Consider the following 15,069-nt stretch of genomic DNA (forward strand, 5'->3'; position numbering starts at 1 on the left):
AATTGTTACCCATCTGAATCCTTTAGGATGGAGCTGGCTATAAATCTGAATAACTAAAACTTTATTTTGTATTTGATATAGAGGGTTTTTTTTACTCATAAGCTTGGATTTTTCTATACCAGTATTGCATAAACATAAAGGAGGTATTTACTGGCTCTGAGGTTGTTGAACTGAACTACATAAGACACTGTTTCTGCTAATCAATGAATAAATTGTTGATAGATTCCCCCCTCCCCATAGGAAACATAGCCTTCATTTTGATTAGTGTTCAACTCTGTTTATTCTGCCATGCACGCTTAACTTCACCTGAGATAATTTACATTTTTTTTCCATATTTGTGACTAGAATGTCACCGCTAGGATTCAAACAATCATATTGTCATTTATCATGCAGGTCCTTAGAGTGTATTATGATCGCTTAGTCGATAAAGCAGATCGATCCTGGCTTGTTGGATGCATACAAGAAGTAGTGAAAAAACACTTTGAAGAAGAGTTTGACGAACTTTTCCAGAGATTGGACTTCAATTATGATGGTAGGGTGGAAGAAGATGATTTGCGAAGTCTGATGTTCTGTGATTTTCATGATCCTAAAAGGGAGGATACAAACTACAGAGAGGTCTTGGATGTGGATCATTTGAGAGTGGTTGTAGAGAGTCATCTGGAAGAGTACAATACTATGAGCAAAAAACCCATGCAGTTGGTTTTGTTCCGATTTGCCATAGAACATGTTTGTAGAATTTCGCGTATTTTGAAGCAACCTCGTAGCCATGCTCTTCTGGTTGGTGTTGGAGGAAGTGGGCGGCAGTCTCTAACCCGTTTAGCTGCATATATGTCAGATTATACACCTTTTCAGGTTGAAATATCTAAGAGTTATGGGAGCAATGAATGGCATGAAGACTTAAAAGTCATCCTAAGGCGATCTACTGAAGGTGAGATGCAAGGAGTTTTCTTATTCACTGATACCCAGATAAAAAGAGAGTCGTTTTTAGAAGACATCAACAACTTGTTAAATGCTGGAGAAGTCCCAAACCTCTTTGCAGTCGATGAGAAGCAAGAAATTTGTGAAAAGATGCGCCAAATAGACCGCCAGAGAGATAGAACCAAGCAGACGGACGGCAGCCCCATTGCTCTTTTCAACATGTTCATTGACCGTTGCCGAGACCAGCTGCATGTTGTATTGGCCATGAGTCCCATTGGAGATGCCTTCCGTAACCGTCTTCGAAAGTTTCCAGCTCTTGTTAATTGCTGCACAATTGATTGGTTTCAGGTAGGGCTCTGTGTAAGATGCAAATTCGGTGATGCAAACTTCACATATATACGATGGCTGCATATGGGCAATCACATGTCCACTTAACATACCATGATATGAATGTGCCTCTTGAACCTGCGTGCAGCCGTTTTGCTCCTCCCTTTGCACAAGCGGGGAATCAAGCCAGGAAATCACAGTTAAGTGTAATTTCCTCAGAACTGGGAAACGGTGGTTTTTGGCTTCCAAATAAGCCAGAAGATGAAGCCATGGCTTAAAGTTGGCTTACATATTGAACCTGTTCAGACAACATGCTAAGCCATGGTGGTGAAGCATTTTGAACTAAATAATATGGCTTAGCGTGTTGTGTGAACCATGACTTAGCATGTCGTCCGAACCATTCCTAGCAATGGTGGCTACATAGCCACGGTTTAAACATGCTCACTAACCATTTACTGCAAAAGGGTTAGCGGCCTAGCCATGGCTTAGCGTGTTGTGTGAACAGGCCCAGTGTGCCATGTTTGGAAGCTATTAATCATAGTTTTCCAGTCGGGATGTAACAGGAAGCTTTGGTTAACTGTAGCATCCTGGTTTGATTCGCCACTTATGTAAAGGGAGGAGTGAAGTAGCTGTATGCAAGTGCATGAAGTTCATTCATATCTCATGGCCAATCAGAAACATAGTTTCTTTAATATATGGAAGACTATGCAAACACGTGTTCCCCTGTCTGCATTCTGAAATGGTAGGCTCTTAGGAAGACCGTACCATGTGATTGTTCTGAAGGTTCTGAAATTACGAACTTAACTCCTTAGCCTCTACACATTCCTGTCTGGGGCTTTTGGAGGTGGGTGATTTGGATTGGGTAACAGTGCACAGTCAAAGGGCTAGAAACCCCTTCACTCTGTGCTATAGGCTCAGCCAGAACCAGACCCCTCTGCAGCTGCTTTTGAGCAAGAAAGAGAGGCTGGCAGCTCTAGTCATGGATCACCCACATCGTGATTGGTTTAACCTTAATGTTTCTTCTCTACCTATAAAGCTGAAAGTATGTGTGTGCGATGTATGTCCAGAAATGTTTACCCACTTCCAGATGAGTTAGAAACTTGAAATTTGGCATGCTGATAGGTCTGGCTGTATAATGTACCAGAAACATCTAAAGACTCAAAATTTGGAGTTTTAAGTATTTTTTAAGAATTTGATAAAAAGCTTAGGCTTACGCCTACAACTCCCAGCATGCCTTGGGTGGGAGGTCAGACTTACTGGCCTTTGGCTGCCATTCTGAGTGTGTGGGTGAGTGGCCCCTGCGTGCCTTTCATAACCAAGACTCCTAAGGTTGGTCTCGCTCAGCAGTCTACCCAATTCCACATAAAAAGAAACAACCCACATAAATGGGCTGCGCCCATTTGCGGTGCCTCCTCCTGCCCGCCATGTGTGGTTTTAAAATCATAACTAGATACAACAGACAACTATTTTTTAGTAAATAACAGCATGGCTTTGAGAGGCTGAACTCTGAACATGCTCAAAGGATCGCTGTTTTCTCAGCATCTGGGGGAAGTGCATACTCTTAAGAGGGCGGCAGGGAGGATGCCCAGAAATAGGCACAATGAAGGGGGGCAAGTGCCTGGGCTGGCCCTGGCCATTCAGTAAAGGGTCCTGATGCAGCACTTAGTGGGCAAGAAGCTGTAACAGCCCCAGCAAGACTTGGCCAGAGCTGGGCACATCCACTGACAGCTGCTTACCTCCCCTCCACAGCGAAGCTGCTCCTTGGCATTCTGTTGGGGAGCAGCATCAGCAACGAGAGGAGAGAAGGGCCTCTCGGGATGCGGGCACCTGCGGGCTGCCAAAGGCATGCTGGGAGGTGTAGTACTGGCATGTGGAGTGGCTGATTTTAAATAAAGCATGGTTGTGCAAACCAGGGCACTCACTCTCTCAGTCCTAACCCGGCTCCCACTTAACTCCCTTTGTTCTCCTTCTACCTGACTTTCCCCAACTGCCCCTCACCCTGCCCATCATTCCATTCTTGCCTCAGCTGTCAGTCATTCCTCCATTCACTCTTCTGTTTCAATGGTATAATCAGGCTTTTACATAAAAATCATAAACTTTATTCAGTGATTCCTGCATCTGTCTTCGAATGCTGTGGTTCAGTTATAACAGAGAGAAAAAAAGCGCAGCATAAAAAAAATCTCATCAAGTTAGAAGGCCTTGGAAAATAATAATAATAATTAAAAAACTCTCTAGGCACTGGAAAGCCATTAATGCAGTCACTAGGTAAGCCTGGCTGGGGGAAAAAAATCCACAAGCAGGGTGCCACAACTAAGAAGGTCCACTCTCCAGTTTTCTCCCACCGCACCTCAGACAGTGTTCAAAGATTAACACGTTATTCAGAGACCTAGGCTTATGCCTACAACTCCCAGCATGCCATGGGCAGGAGGGAAGACTTATCAGGCTTCAGCAGCCATCATTTGGAAGTGGATCGCTGTCTTGGGCTTGAAGGGAAAGTACCTCAGGCTGGTTGCCTCAGTCGCTAGGCACCATTGGGAGCAGTAGGGGAGGAGGGCGCAGCTCCGGGCTGTTGCTGACAGCATCGACCAAGCTAATCATCAGAGTCAGCCAGCCAACTGGCTCCGTCACAGCCTACCTATGGGCACCAATTGCACAGTGCAGCATGGATGGCTCAGCCAGACTTCACTTCCCATGAGTCTCAGTGGCAGAACTCCCATTGGGCAAGTCAGCACCGCGGTGAAAGGCATGCTGGGAGTTGTAGATTTTGTTTTCTGTGGGGACCAGGAAAATCATAGTGGTACCCTTGACTCCCCCATGTGTCAGGGATGAGAGAGAGAGAAGAAACAAATTTAATTTGTTTTAAAGTTACATTACACCGGCCTACCTTGTAGGGTTATTGTGAGGCTGAGAGAGGTAAAAAAGATACGAATTTAATTCGTATAAAAGTTAACTCATAGGCCTAGCACCGGCCTACTACTTTAAGATGATTACCTCACAGACTTATATCTAAGGGGTCCCAAGCAATGCTGGGAATATCAGCTAGTGATTTCTATAACCTTAAGTGGGCTTAACTGTTCGGGACTGTGGTTCCCTACGTTTCACAGAATTCCTCTAGTGCACTTTCAGTGATGGCAACTTGAAGGAATAAAGCCTTAGTGAGATTATGCCCTGCTGTGTTTCCCCTTTTTTAATGACTATAAACAGTAAACATTTTTATGCAGTACTTTCCCCCCATAATAGCAGTAAAATAATATGTTTTGATTCCTCAAATTTAGTCCTGGCCTACAGATGCATTGCAGGCTGTTGCCACTCGCTCTCTGGAAGATATTGAAATGTCAGAGGAAACCCGGAACGGCTGCATTGATATGTGTAAAAAATTTCACACTACTGCCATTAATTTGTCTGAATCGTTCTTTGCTGAACTCCAGAGACACAATTACGTAACACCTACTTCATACCTGGAGTTGATTTCCACATTCAAAACCCTACTGGAAAAGAATAGAGCGTAAGTATAATTAATATACTATTTGTAGCAAAAGAAAGAAAATCTTCCATTGTTTTCTCCATATATTATATGGAACGAAAGGGTGGATGCAAACAGAAATATGGTAGAGTGCATAGATTACACACACACTCCAAGGTGAATCTTGCATGGGCAAAAGGATTGTTGTTATAGCCATTATTCTGTGTTTGTAGATACACATTTAGTGTAAAATATCAGGTGCTGTTCAAAGTACTTTAGACCAGGCCAACAAATAGTTACTTGCTTGGTCACCTGTGATGAGCGAGGATTTCCTCCAGGTGACCAGCTGAAGAAACTTTTGTAAAATCTGAAAGAATGTGCGTTCCTTGTTTTCTCTCTGAATCTCTCTGTCTTTCCCTCTCTCTTTCTCTCTGCCTGAGTTGATGTGCCCCAAAATGAGTAGCATAGGCAAATATGGAAAGTAGGCGAGTAAAAATGACTAACTTCTGTTTCTTTGCAGAACTATTTCAGATTTTCCTCCCACTCCTAATCTGTTCTTTTTATTATTAGAACGCTTTTGCATTTTAACATTTTATTTTGATGTTAATGTTTTGTGGTTGAATTTTTTTGAATATTGTATTTTGAGATCGGTTGTACAATGCCTGTATTTATTCATTCATCTAGCTAGCACATTTTTATATTGCTTTTCCAGTGCTCAAATCAGCTTAGAAAGCAGAATAAAACCATGCAACTCTCTAAAAGCTCCATCCGATGAGCGTTTTATTGCACGCTCGTTACCGGGCTCTCATGGAGTTTGCTCAGTCGTCTGCCTCCCGCAGGCCTTCCGCCTCTTCTGGCCTTCCTCTCGCGACAACCCCCCCCCCCAATTAAGTCTGATGTTTTTTTAAAGTCGGAATTGCTGCTCTCTCCTGCTGTGTGCAGGAGAAGCAGCACCATTAGAACAGAGGACTCAATGGGCCTCATGCTCCTTGTGTACTTCCTCTTTTGAAAGAGGAAGTAACTTGAGGAAGGAAAACACAGGCGGAGAAGTGATGGTAGGGAGCGTGTTAACCCCTGGTGTGATGGAGCTCTCAAACTATAATTATTTATTATTATTTATTGCATTTTTATACCGCCCAATAGCCGAAGCTCCATAGAGCTTCCTGGGCGGTTCACAAAAACTAAACAAAGGATGCAAAACAACAACAACCCACACACGTCCCCAAGCCTTGTCTGGCAGTCCTCAGACCCCCAGCACCAGAAAAAGGGGAGAGGGGGAAATGCCATAGAAACCTCATTCCTAGAGTGTCCTAGGAAGTTGTTCTTCAGTGATCATGCCAGCTTCCTAGGAACCTGTTGCCAAGGGCATTTTTTCCTCTTCTATGGCAGTTGGGTTGGGGTGACTGCGGAGGGGCTTCAACACCTTGATGCTGGCAATGCAAGACCAAGATCTGTTGCTGCTGGTGTGTGTGAGAGAGACTAGTGTGCGAATGGTTGAGAGTTGGTGTGTGTGTATGTGTGTGTGTGTGAGAGAGAGAGAGAGAGAGAGAAGGAGGGAGGGAGGGGAGTATGCTGCGTGCACATATGTACATATGTGTGTGCACCTTCCGCCACCAAGCAGACAGCCGATACAGGCCTCAGAGCCAAATGGGTTGTATATCCCTGCTCTAAATAATTTAAAAACAAAACAAAGCCCCCCGATAACTCATAATTGCTGCAACTCAAGGGGGGGGGGGAGAATCAAGACAGCCTGTCAATATTAATAGCAAAATTCCAGAAGAAATAGATGTGTGTTGTAACCCTAATGGAAGGAATGGGGCGTGAGGGAGCATCCCCTGACTTCAGCAGGATGTTGTCCCATTGCCTTTGAGTAGAAGGCCCTGCTTTTAACAGTTTGAGTGAAGGTGTACAGAGCAGGGCCTGATCTGCTAATACAGGCATGGAGGGGTTAGCGTGGGAAGAGGCTGTTTCTAAACTCTGTGGGTCCAAGGCTACAAAGGGCTTTAAATGTAAGTACTGGGAACTTCCCAGTACTGGGAAAAAGATGGGATGATGATGATGATGATGGTGATGATGATAATAATAATAATAATAATAATAATAATAATAATAATAATAATAAGCACCAGCACCTCAAATTTGGGCCGAAAAGTGCATAAGCCATTGCTGAAATAGCAGTCAAATGTGTTCACGCTTTGGTCAGTCTGTGGAAAATGAAGTATATATATTTTAAATAAATGAAATAACTCTTTTCTCTAAAAACAAGTTGTGAGTTAGGCTGCAGTGAAGTCAGCTGAACGTCAAGGTAGATCTGAACATAGGATTGTGAAGTTCAGTCTGGCTCAAGAGTAGGGTGACCATATGAAGAGGAGGACAGGGCTCCTGTATCTTTAACAGTTGCATAGAAAAGGGAATTTCAGCAGGTGTCATTTGTATGCATGTCGCACCTGGTGAAATTTCTTTTTAATCACAACAGTTAAAGCTGCAGGAGCTATACTGCAGCTATACTGTGACCAGATTTAAAAGAGGGCAGGGCACCTGCAGCTTTAACTGTTGTGATGAAGAGGAAATTTCCCCAGGTTCTCCATATATACAAATGGCACCTGCTGAAATGCCCTTTTCAATACAACTGTTAAAGATACAGGAGCCCTGTCCTCCTCTTCATATGGTCACCCTACTCAAGAGTGTTATTAGATGACCATCTTGGAATTGGAAATGGAAGTAGGAGAGTGATGCCTGTCTGGGGGTGGGATTAATTTGATGACCCTTGCGCCAATGTGTTGACCGCATGGAAGTCTCCCGAATTACCTCCAGTCAGGTGATGAAAATGAAAAAAAGATACGAAGTTGGCTTGCAGAAACTGGATTCCGCGGCTGCTCAGGTGGCCACCATGCAGGTGGAACTGGAAGCTCTGCAGCCCCAGCTCAGGGTGGCTAGCAAGCAGGTTGACGAGATGATGCTTGTTATTGAGAAGGAGTCCTTGGAAGTTGCGAAGACAGAAAAAATCGTCAAAGCGGACGAGGCTGTGGCCAACGAGCAAGCGATGGCCGCCAAAGCAATCAAAGATGAATGTGATGCGGATCTGGCAGAGGCCTTGCCCATCTTGGAAAGCGCCCTGGCGGCTCTTGACACGTTGACTGCACAGGTATGGCTAGCAGGACATCCTTTTTTAGCGGGGCGGGGGGGGGGTTCGCTCAAGCATACTGATTGAAAACCAGGAACGAGCTGCCTTTAAAACAGCTGCTATGTCAGCGTGCATTTTCATGTCAATTTATATTGGCATATCACCTTTCCATATGTTATGCCCAATGATTCACTTGCCGTTCCTTTGAGACAACATTTTAGTTTTTGTGCATTAAAAGCTGCCTCTCGCCCTTGACTATTGCAACACTGCCAAACCTAACTGTCTTCTGTTACACTTTTTTTAAAAGGTTCAGCAAAAAACGTAACGATATGCTCAAACACCGATTGATTGGTTCTGGAATATCCAAAGAACCCCAAATTTTGTCTTCTTGTTAATGTGAAAGAAAGGGAAAAGAAACATTGATGTTAGCTAGAGATTGTATATCATGGCAAGGTATTAAAGGTTCTTGAAAAGGATGAGCAAATGAAAGAACTTCCTTGAAGACATCTCCCCTGGGCTTGGGTCGACTGGAAGCTTAAAAATACAATGGCATTTAAGATTAATATTCAGGTGGCTGAATCATGTAGCCAGGAGTTCTAGAAAGCACTTGAATGCAGTAGAATTATCATCTGACTTGAAAATAATAAGATACACTACCAGCTTTAAAAAGGGAGGTTTAAAGGAAGGATAGGAAAATTATAGACTTGTCAGTCTAATTGTGAAGGTTGCACATCTTTGAAAATTGATTGAAATTACTAGTTAAGGAAAATGCTAGGATATATATCACACCCGCACCCACACACATATATATGTGTGTGTGTACAAATAATTTTCTTGAATTGTTATGTTGGAACAGATTTCTGAAACTGCATTATCTTAGAAATGACAAGCATACAATGCTCTCAGTAGAAGAAAACAACGTTGATTTTCAATGTATTTTATGAACTGTGTTTTACATTCCCTAAATTTAATATTTATGGAAAGTGTAGATAGTGGTCAAGTAAGTAAGGAACAGGCATAAAAACTGGGAGAAAGCATGAGATATTAAGTTAAACGATAGGTTTACTGCATCAGTTATAAGATTAATAGGTTTTTATGGATCTTTTAAAATATAGTTTAATTCCTGATTTATGGAGGCAGAAAACCCCAATCTCTTGGGTATTATTTATTTTAAGGATATCACGGTTGTGAAGTCTATGAAGAGTCCTCCTGCTGGTGTGAAGCTTGTTATGGAAACCATTTGCATCTTGAAAGGCATCAAGGCAGATAAAATTCCAGATCCTACAGGCACGGGGAAAAAGATAGAAGATTTCTGGGGTCCAGCTAAGAAACTTCTGGGGGACATGAGATTTCTGCAGTCTCTTCATGAATATGATAAAGACAACATCCCTGCAGCTTACATGAGTATCATTAGAAAACAGTATATCACCAACCCTGAGTTTGTTCCTGAGAAGATTCGAAATGCTTCAACAGCTGCAGAAGGGCTGTGCAAGTGGGTCATAGCCATGGATTCCTATGATAAGTAAGTGTTAGTTTGAAAGCATAATATGAAGAATGTTGGGTTTTGTCATTCCTGCTTCCCCAGGCAGTAGAAAGTTCTAGGAACGGAGTTATATCCAATACTATGCTAGTGGGAAAATAACAGGAGCTGCCATTGACCCACTCAGGGTTGCGCAACCCCTCGCAGAATGACTAGTGCAAGCAGCGTCTAGCTTCATGATGTTGTAGGGTGACCGTATGAAAAGGAGGACAGGGCTTCTGTATCTTTAACAGTTGTATTGAACAGGAAATTTCAGCAGGTGCCATTTGTATATATGGGGAACCTGGTGAAATTCCCTCTTCATCACAACAGTTAAAGCTGCAAGAGCCTTGCTCTCTTCTGAATCTGGTCACTCTAGTATAGCTCCTGCAGCTTTAACTGTTTTGATGAAGAGGGAATTTCACCAGGTTCTCCATATATACAAATGACACCTGCTGAAATTCCCTTTTCTATGCAACAGTTAAAGATACAGGAGCCCTGTTCTCCTTTTCATAGGGTCACCCTATGATGTTGTAATGAGTCGTGCTGCCGCTTCTGGAATGGCTGGCAGACCGCCTTGTGCAAGGCATTGTGCAACAGCTTCTGCAACGCCTTGTGGAACGGTTGTGTGATACCACGTGCGACGGTGTGTGAAATAGGTTCCTCAAGCAGAATCAAAGTCTTGCATTTGATACTTGAGCAAGGATTAAAACCAGGGTTTCCGCAAGGCCTAGAAGCTTTGCACTAGCAGAACAGTCATGGATACAACCCATTGACTTTTACATAATCAGTTCCTTGTGAAGAAAGATTTATTTATTTTGATTTTGTGTTACCTGTTTATTTGAAAATATACGTTGAGCACAAAACGTCTTTAAAGCAGTATTTCTTTACCCCAAGCCGTCAGCCTATCCTTGCAGATTTCCCAGGTTTGCTGCCGACCAGGATACATAAAATCTGGAGGGTTTCCCCCCCCCCCCGGGTACACACAGAACAGTCTCTTTCCTCCTCCCTCCTTCCTCCCAAACAAATATATCCAGGCAGAACCCTGATCTGAGCACCCACCCTCTTGTGGCCAGTAGATGTGACCTGCATATCTGGCCCTAGGGGCATCAACTAGCCATCAATGCTCATTGAACAAGCACTTTGTCTATCCAGGTATACAAAAACCTAGAGCCGGGATTGGGTGTGTGTGTGTCATTTTACATAACCAAAGAGCAAACTTCCAACAACATATTTTAATGCTATTGAATACTGCTACTAATGCCAGAGCAGATTTGGAAGATCTGATTTGACAAGAGGAAGGGCAGTGTCACATCCCAACAATCAAAGAATTAAAATGTTGGTGTCTTACTTCTGCTCAAATATTGGCCCAGGATCCCAGAATACGCACAGTTTGCAGTCATTCTTGCCCTGGTATCTCCAGGCAGGGCTAGGAAAAAAATCCTGCCCCAAACCCCGGAGAGCTGCTGCCAGTCAGTGTACACAGCACTGGGCTAGATGGACCCATGATCTGACTCGACATAAGGCAGCTTGTTATGCTTGCTATATGAATGGACTTACTGTCCTGTTTGTGTGTGGATATGTAAGGCCAGCATACTTGACATTTTATCTTTTCTTCAGAGTGGCAAAAGTTGTTGCCCCTAAGAAGATAAAGCTCAATGCAGCTGAAGGGGAACTGAAGGTTGCAATGGATGGTTTGAGAAAGAAACAAGCAGCTCTAAAAGAAGTTCAGGACAAGCTAGCTAAACTGCAGAAGACACTAGAACAAAAGAAGCAGGAGAAAGCTGACCTAGAGAACCAGGTGTGTAACTCAAGAGCAAAGGATGCCGAGGGAGGGTCACCTGTCCTGCTGCCTCCATTAGTGTTGTGCAGTGCTGTGGTGGAGCCAAGGCTGATAGGGTTGAAGCATCAAGACCTTTTGATTAGCAGGGACTATTTATTTATTTATTTATTTAAGGATTTTTATGCCGCCATTCAGCCAAAAAAGGCTCTCATGGCGGCTTACAAAAGTATTTCTTGACAGTCCCTGCCCACAAGCTTACAATCTAAAAGACATGACACAAAAGGAAAGGGGATTGGGAGGGAGGAGGAGGAAGGGGAAAAGGAAAGCAAATTCAGGCACTACAATCTTAGTTGGAAAGTTCAGCAGTTACAGGTGACAGCAGGAGGGAGGGGGCTCTCAGCTGGAGCTGGACCCAGGCACAGTGGAGAGGTGCCTGGCCGCTGCTTCCTCCCTCACTGGTGGCCTCTGCAGAGACAGTTCAAATCAGACTATGGCATTATCTGTCACCCCCTTGGGCTTCCCTGTTCCCTCTGAGCTTAGCCGCAGTCCTCACAGTAGCTGGGAGGAAAAGGCCTTCAAAAGACACACACACACACACGGATCAACATAGCTGCCTGCATTTGTGGATTCTGCTTGGGGTGTGTGTGTCTATGGAGACTGACATGATGAACATTTAGCACCACACCAATGGGGGTGTGGCTTTAGTCTGGTTCAAAGGAAATGTGGGGGGTGGGCCCAGCTTCTGCCTCTATTCCTGAAGCATTCCTGCTGAATTTGGGAAGATTAAGGATGGAACATGGGGGAAGGAGAAGTCGTTTGAAAAACGGGTTCGTAGCTGGCAGACTTGTTGGTGCCTGTGCGAACTGCAAGCGTTTGCAAAACTTCTGCCGTCTCTAATATTAGCAGACATCTTTTTTAAAAACAGCTGGGCAGAAAACTCGGTATGCATTCGATTCGTTGTCCATATCCATGTGAAAGTGACCTTCATAAGTCAGCATAGTCTCTCATGAGATATGTACTGCTTATTCAGATGCTACTGTTTTCTATATCACGTATAAATCCATGATCAATTTCGCGTTTCAGACTGAAGGTAATAATTCATTTGAAACGAAAGAAGAATGGAAATGCCATAGACCTTTCTGCATTCAGCCACGACAATCTGTCACACACATTTCCTTCCCTCTCCCCACCCTCCTCCATCTTAAGGCTTTGCAACTTCAAATCCAAAGGCCATTTATTTGATTGAAAAATAATAACAACATCCAGCAAAATCGATGCATCGGTGGTCATTCTCAAGTGCATTAAAAGCAAAGCGTGTGACCATTTGCAGTAGCTGTAGCTGTGGTGGCTTCGCCTAAAGTTTATGTTTTGATTTTAAGGTTGACTTGTGCAGCAAGAAGCTGGACCGAGCGGAAAAATTACTCGGCGGCCTTGGAGGTGAGAAAACCCGCTGGAGCCAGACAGCTTTGGAACTGGGAAAGCAGTACATCAACTTGACAGGCGATATCCTCATCTCGTCAGGCATTGTAGCTTACTTGGGAGCCTTCACATCCAGCTACCGACAAGTAAGGAACAAATGAATGAATAGCATTCGGGGAATCTAAATGCTTTTGCAGCAAAGGAGCACTTGTTTCCCTCAGCTGCCCAAAGGCACGCAGCTTTAAATGAGTTTGGAACACAAGGTAAAGAGATGAAAATAATAATGGGTGTTTGTTATAAGAAACACAAGGCAGAGCCTTACACTAAATCAGATCATGGGTTTCTCTAGGCCGATGGTTGTGTATTCTGACTGTCAGCAGCTTCCTTTCCCAGCTATTTTAACTGGGTCCCCAGTTATTGTTGGGATTACAGTTCCCAACAATCCCTGACTATTGGCCATGCTGGCTGGAGCTGATGGGAGTTGTGGTCCTTCGACATCTCTCGTTTGGATTACTGCAATGCGTTATACGTGGGGCTGCCTTTGAAAACAGTCTGGAAACTTCAACTGGTACAAAACAGGGCAGCACGGTTACTAACAGGGACTGGCCGACGAGACCACATCACGCCAGTCCTTTTCCAGCTTCATTGACTGCCAGTCCAGGTCCGGGCCCGATTCAAAGTGCTGGTATTAACATTCAGAGCCCTAAACGGCTTGGGGCCAGGCTATCTGAAGGAACTCCTCCTCCCATATGTACCTGCCTGGACCCTAAGGTCATCCTCAGGGGTCCTTCTCCACAAGCCCCTGCCAAAGGAAGTGAGGCAGGTGGCTCCCAGGAGGAGGGCCTTCTCTGCTGTGGCACCCCGGCTGTGGAATGAGCTCCCTAAGGAGATTCGCTTGGCACCTACATTATATGCCTTTAGACACCAGCTGAAGACCTTTCTATAAATAAATAAATAAATAAATAAATAAATAGGCTGGTGGCTTGGTGTCCTGTGGATGTCTTGGACTACAAGTTCCATTACTCTTAGCCAGAATGTCCAGCTTAGTGTTGGTGGGATCTTACACATCCGGAGGGCGGCTCTTTGGAAAGACTGTTCTAAATTGAGGGGGACAAACCACAGGCGGGGAGGTAGACTTTAACACCCTCTCTGTGGTGATTCCCCGGTGTAATGCTATCAATTCGATGTTCACTTATCCATTCATTGGATAAAACCTGTACGATTCATTGACTGAGTTTTCTTTCATTGGGTAAAAGCCCTAGTTTGAGGTAATTCTTGGGGCTCTATGTTGCCATCATAATAACAATTCTTGGTCACTGGGGGAAGGTGTATGATTACAAATGATAGGTAGGAGCATAGATTTGCCCCAGCAGACCCTGAAGGTGAGAAGATACTGATAGTGAGCTCTAATGCTTTGGCGGCATCATGAAGCAAATGTTATTTGTTATGCAGGACTTGCAGCAGCCAAAGGTAACATGGGCTAGCATTTGGCCTTCTTCCCTTTCAGAATCAAGCCCGTGACTGGATATTGACCTGCAAAGCAAGAGGCATCCCCTGCTCAGATGATTTTTCCTTAACAACTACTTTAGGAGAACCAGTGAAAATCAGGGCTTGGAACATTGCCGGGTTGCCTTCTGACTCCTTTTCCGTCGACAATGGTATCATCATCTCGTAAGTAGCAGATGTTCGAGACAAATGTAGCTTATTTCAAGTGTTTCTTTTGCCTAATACTTCGTGCCAGGGAAGGGAAGCTCTTGTCTGTGGGGCTAATTCGGCCTGTTAAAGTTCCCCAACAGACCCATGGAGACTTGTTGGATTCCTCCAGGGCATGAGGCGAAGCATTCCTGGGTGTGCCAACAGCTGGAGCGCTTCAGCTTCTGACTCAGTTGCAGCGGTTTCATCTGTGCAAGATTTCCTCAGGTCGTGCACATCAAAACCAATCCCTCGGGCGAAGCAACAGCTGGAGCTCCAGCCGGCACTTTGGCCATGGACTGGATGATGTCAGGGTGTGTGGCCACGCCCCCCCAACATGTTTTATGCTATCTGCTACTTGGAGGGCTGCAGTAAGCTAGTCTTTTACTTTTGTTATTGTTAAAAAGCCTAAGAATGGCCAATGGCTCAGTCATGGAGCGTATCGTTGGTTGGCATGAAGAAGGCCCCAGGACCCGAGTAGGTCTTACTGGTCCAGAAGGAGCAAAGGTCTGACTCATGTTCTTAGTTCTTTTTCCCAAGACCAGATTTCTTCATCCTTTTGTTTTATTCAGGCACATTCTTAATTTGAAGCTCTTGAGGGCATTGTGAATGAGGGCCTTGGGGGCTGTCTATATACAGCCAATGCCTCATAGTGGGGCTGCCCTTGAAGCTGCTCCGGAAGCTGGAGCTAGTGCAGAATGCTGCAGCTCGGCTGTTGTCTGGAGCTGCCCCTTTCCAGCATGTAACTCCTCTGCTGAGGGAACTGCACTGGCTGCCTATTCGCTACCGGGCCAGGTTTAAGGTTCTTGTACTTGTGTACAAAG

At 44.4% G+C, this 15,069-nt stretch overlaps 1 protein-coding gene across 1 annotated transcript in view; it reads left to right on the forward strand.

Annotated features, from left to right (window-relative positions):
- DNAH7 (dynein axonemal heavy chain 7) overlaps window positions 1–15,069 on the forward strand; it is a 163,477-nt gene that overhangs the window by 102,837 nt on the left and 45,571 nt on the right. The window contains exons 40-46 of the mRNA XM_063118294.1: window positions 394–1,266; window positions 4,521–4,750; window positions 7,523–7,853; window positions 9,008–9,354; window positions 10,972–11,152; window positions 12,514–12,699; window positions 14,061–14,224. Of these exons, the coding sequence (XP_062974364.1) occupies window positions 394–1,266; window positions 4,521–4,750; window positions 7,523–7,853; window positions 9,008–9,354; window positions 10,972–11,152; window positions 12,514–12,699; window positions 14,061–14,224 (2,312 nt within the window). The remainder of the gene's footprint in view (window positions 1–393; window positions 1,267–4,520; window positions 4,751–7,522; window positions 7,854–9,007; window positions 9,355–10,971; window positions 11,153–12,513; window positions 12,700–14,060; window positions 14,225–15,069) is intronic.

This window comes from Elgaria multicarinata, chromosome 2 (assembly GCF_023053635.1).
Source record: "Elgaria multicarinata webbii isolate HBS135686 ecotype San Diego chromosome 2, rElgMul1.1.pri, whole genome shotgun sequence".
In the NCBI taxonomy this organism is placed as follows: Eukaryota; Metazoa; Chordata; class Lepidosauria; order Squamata; family Anguidae; genus Elgaria; species Elgaria multicarinata.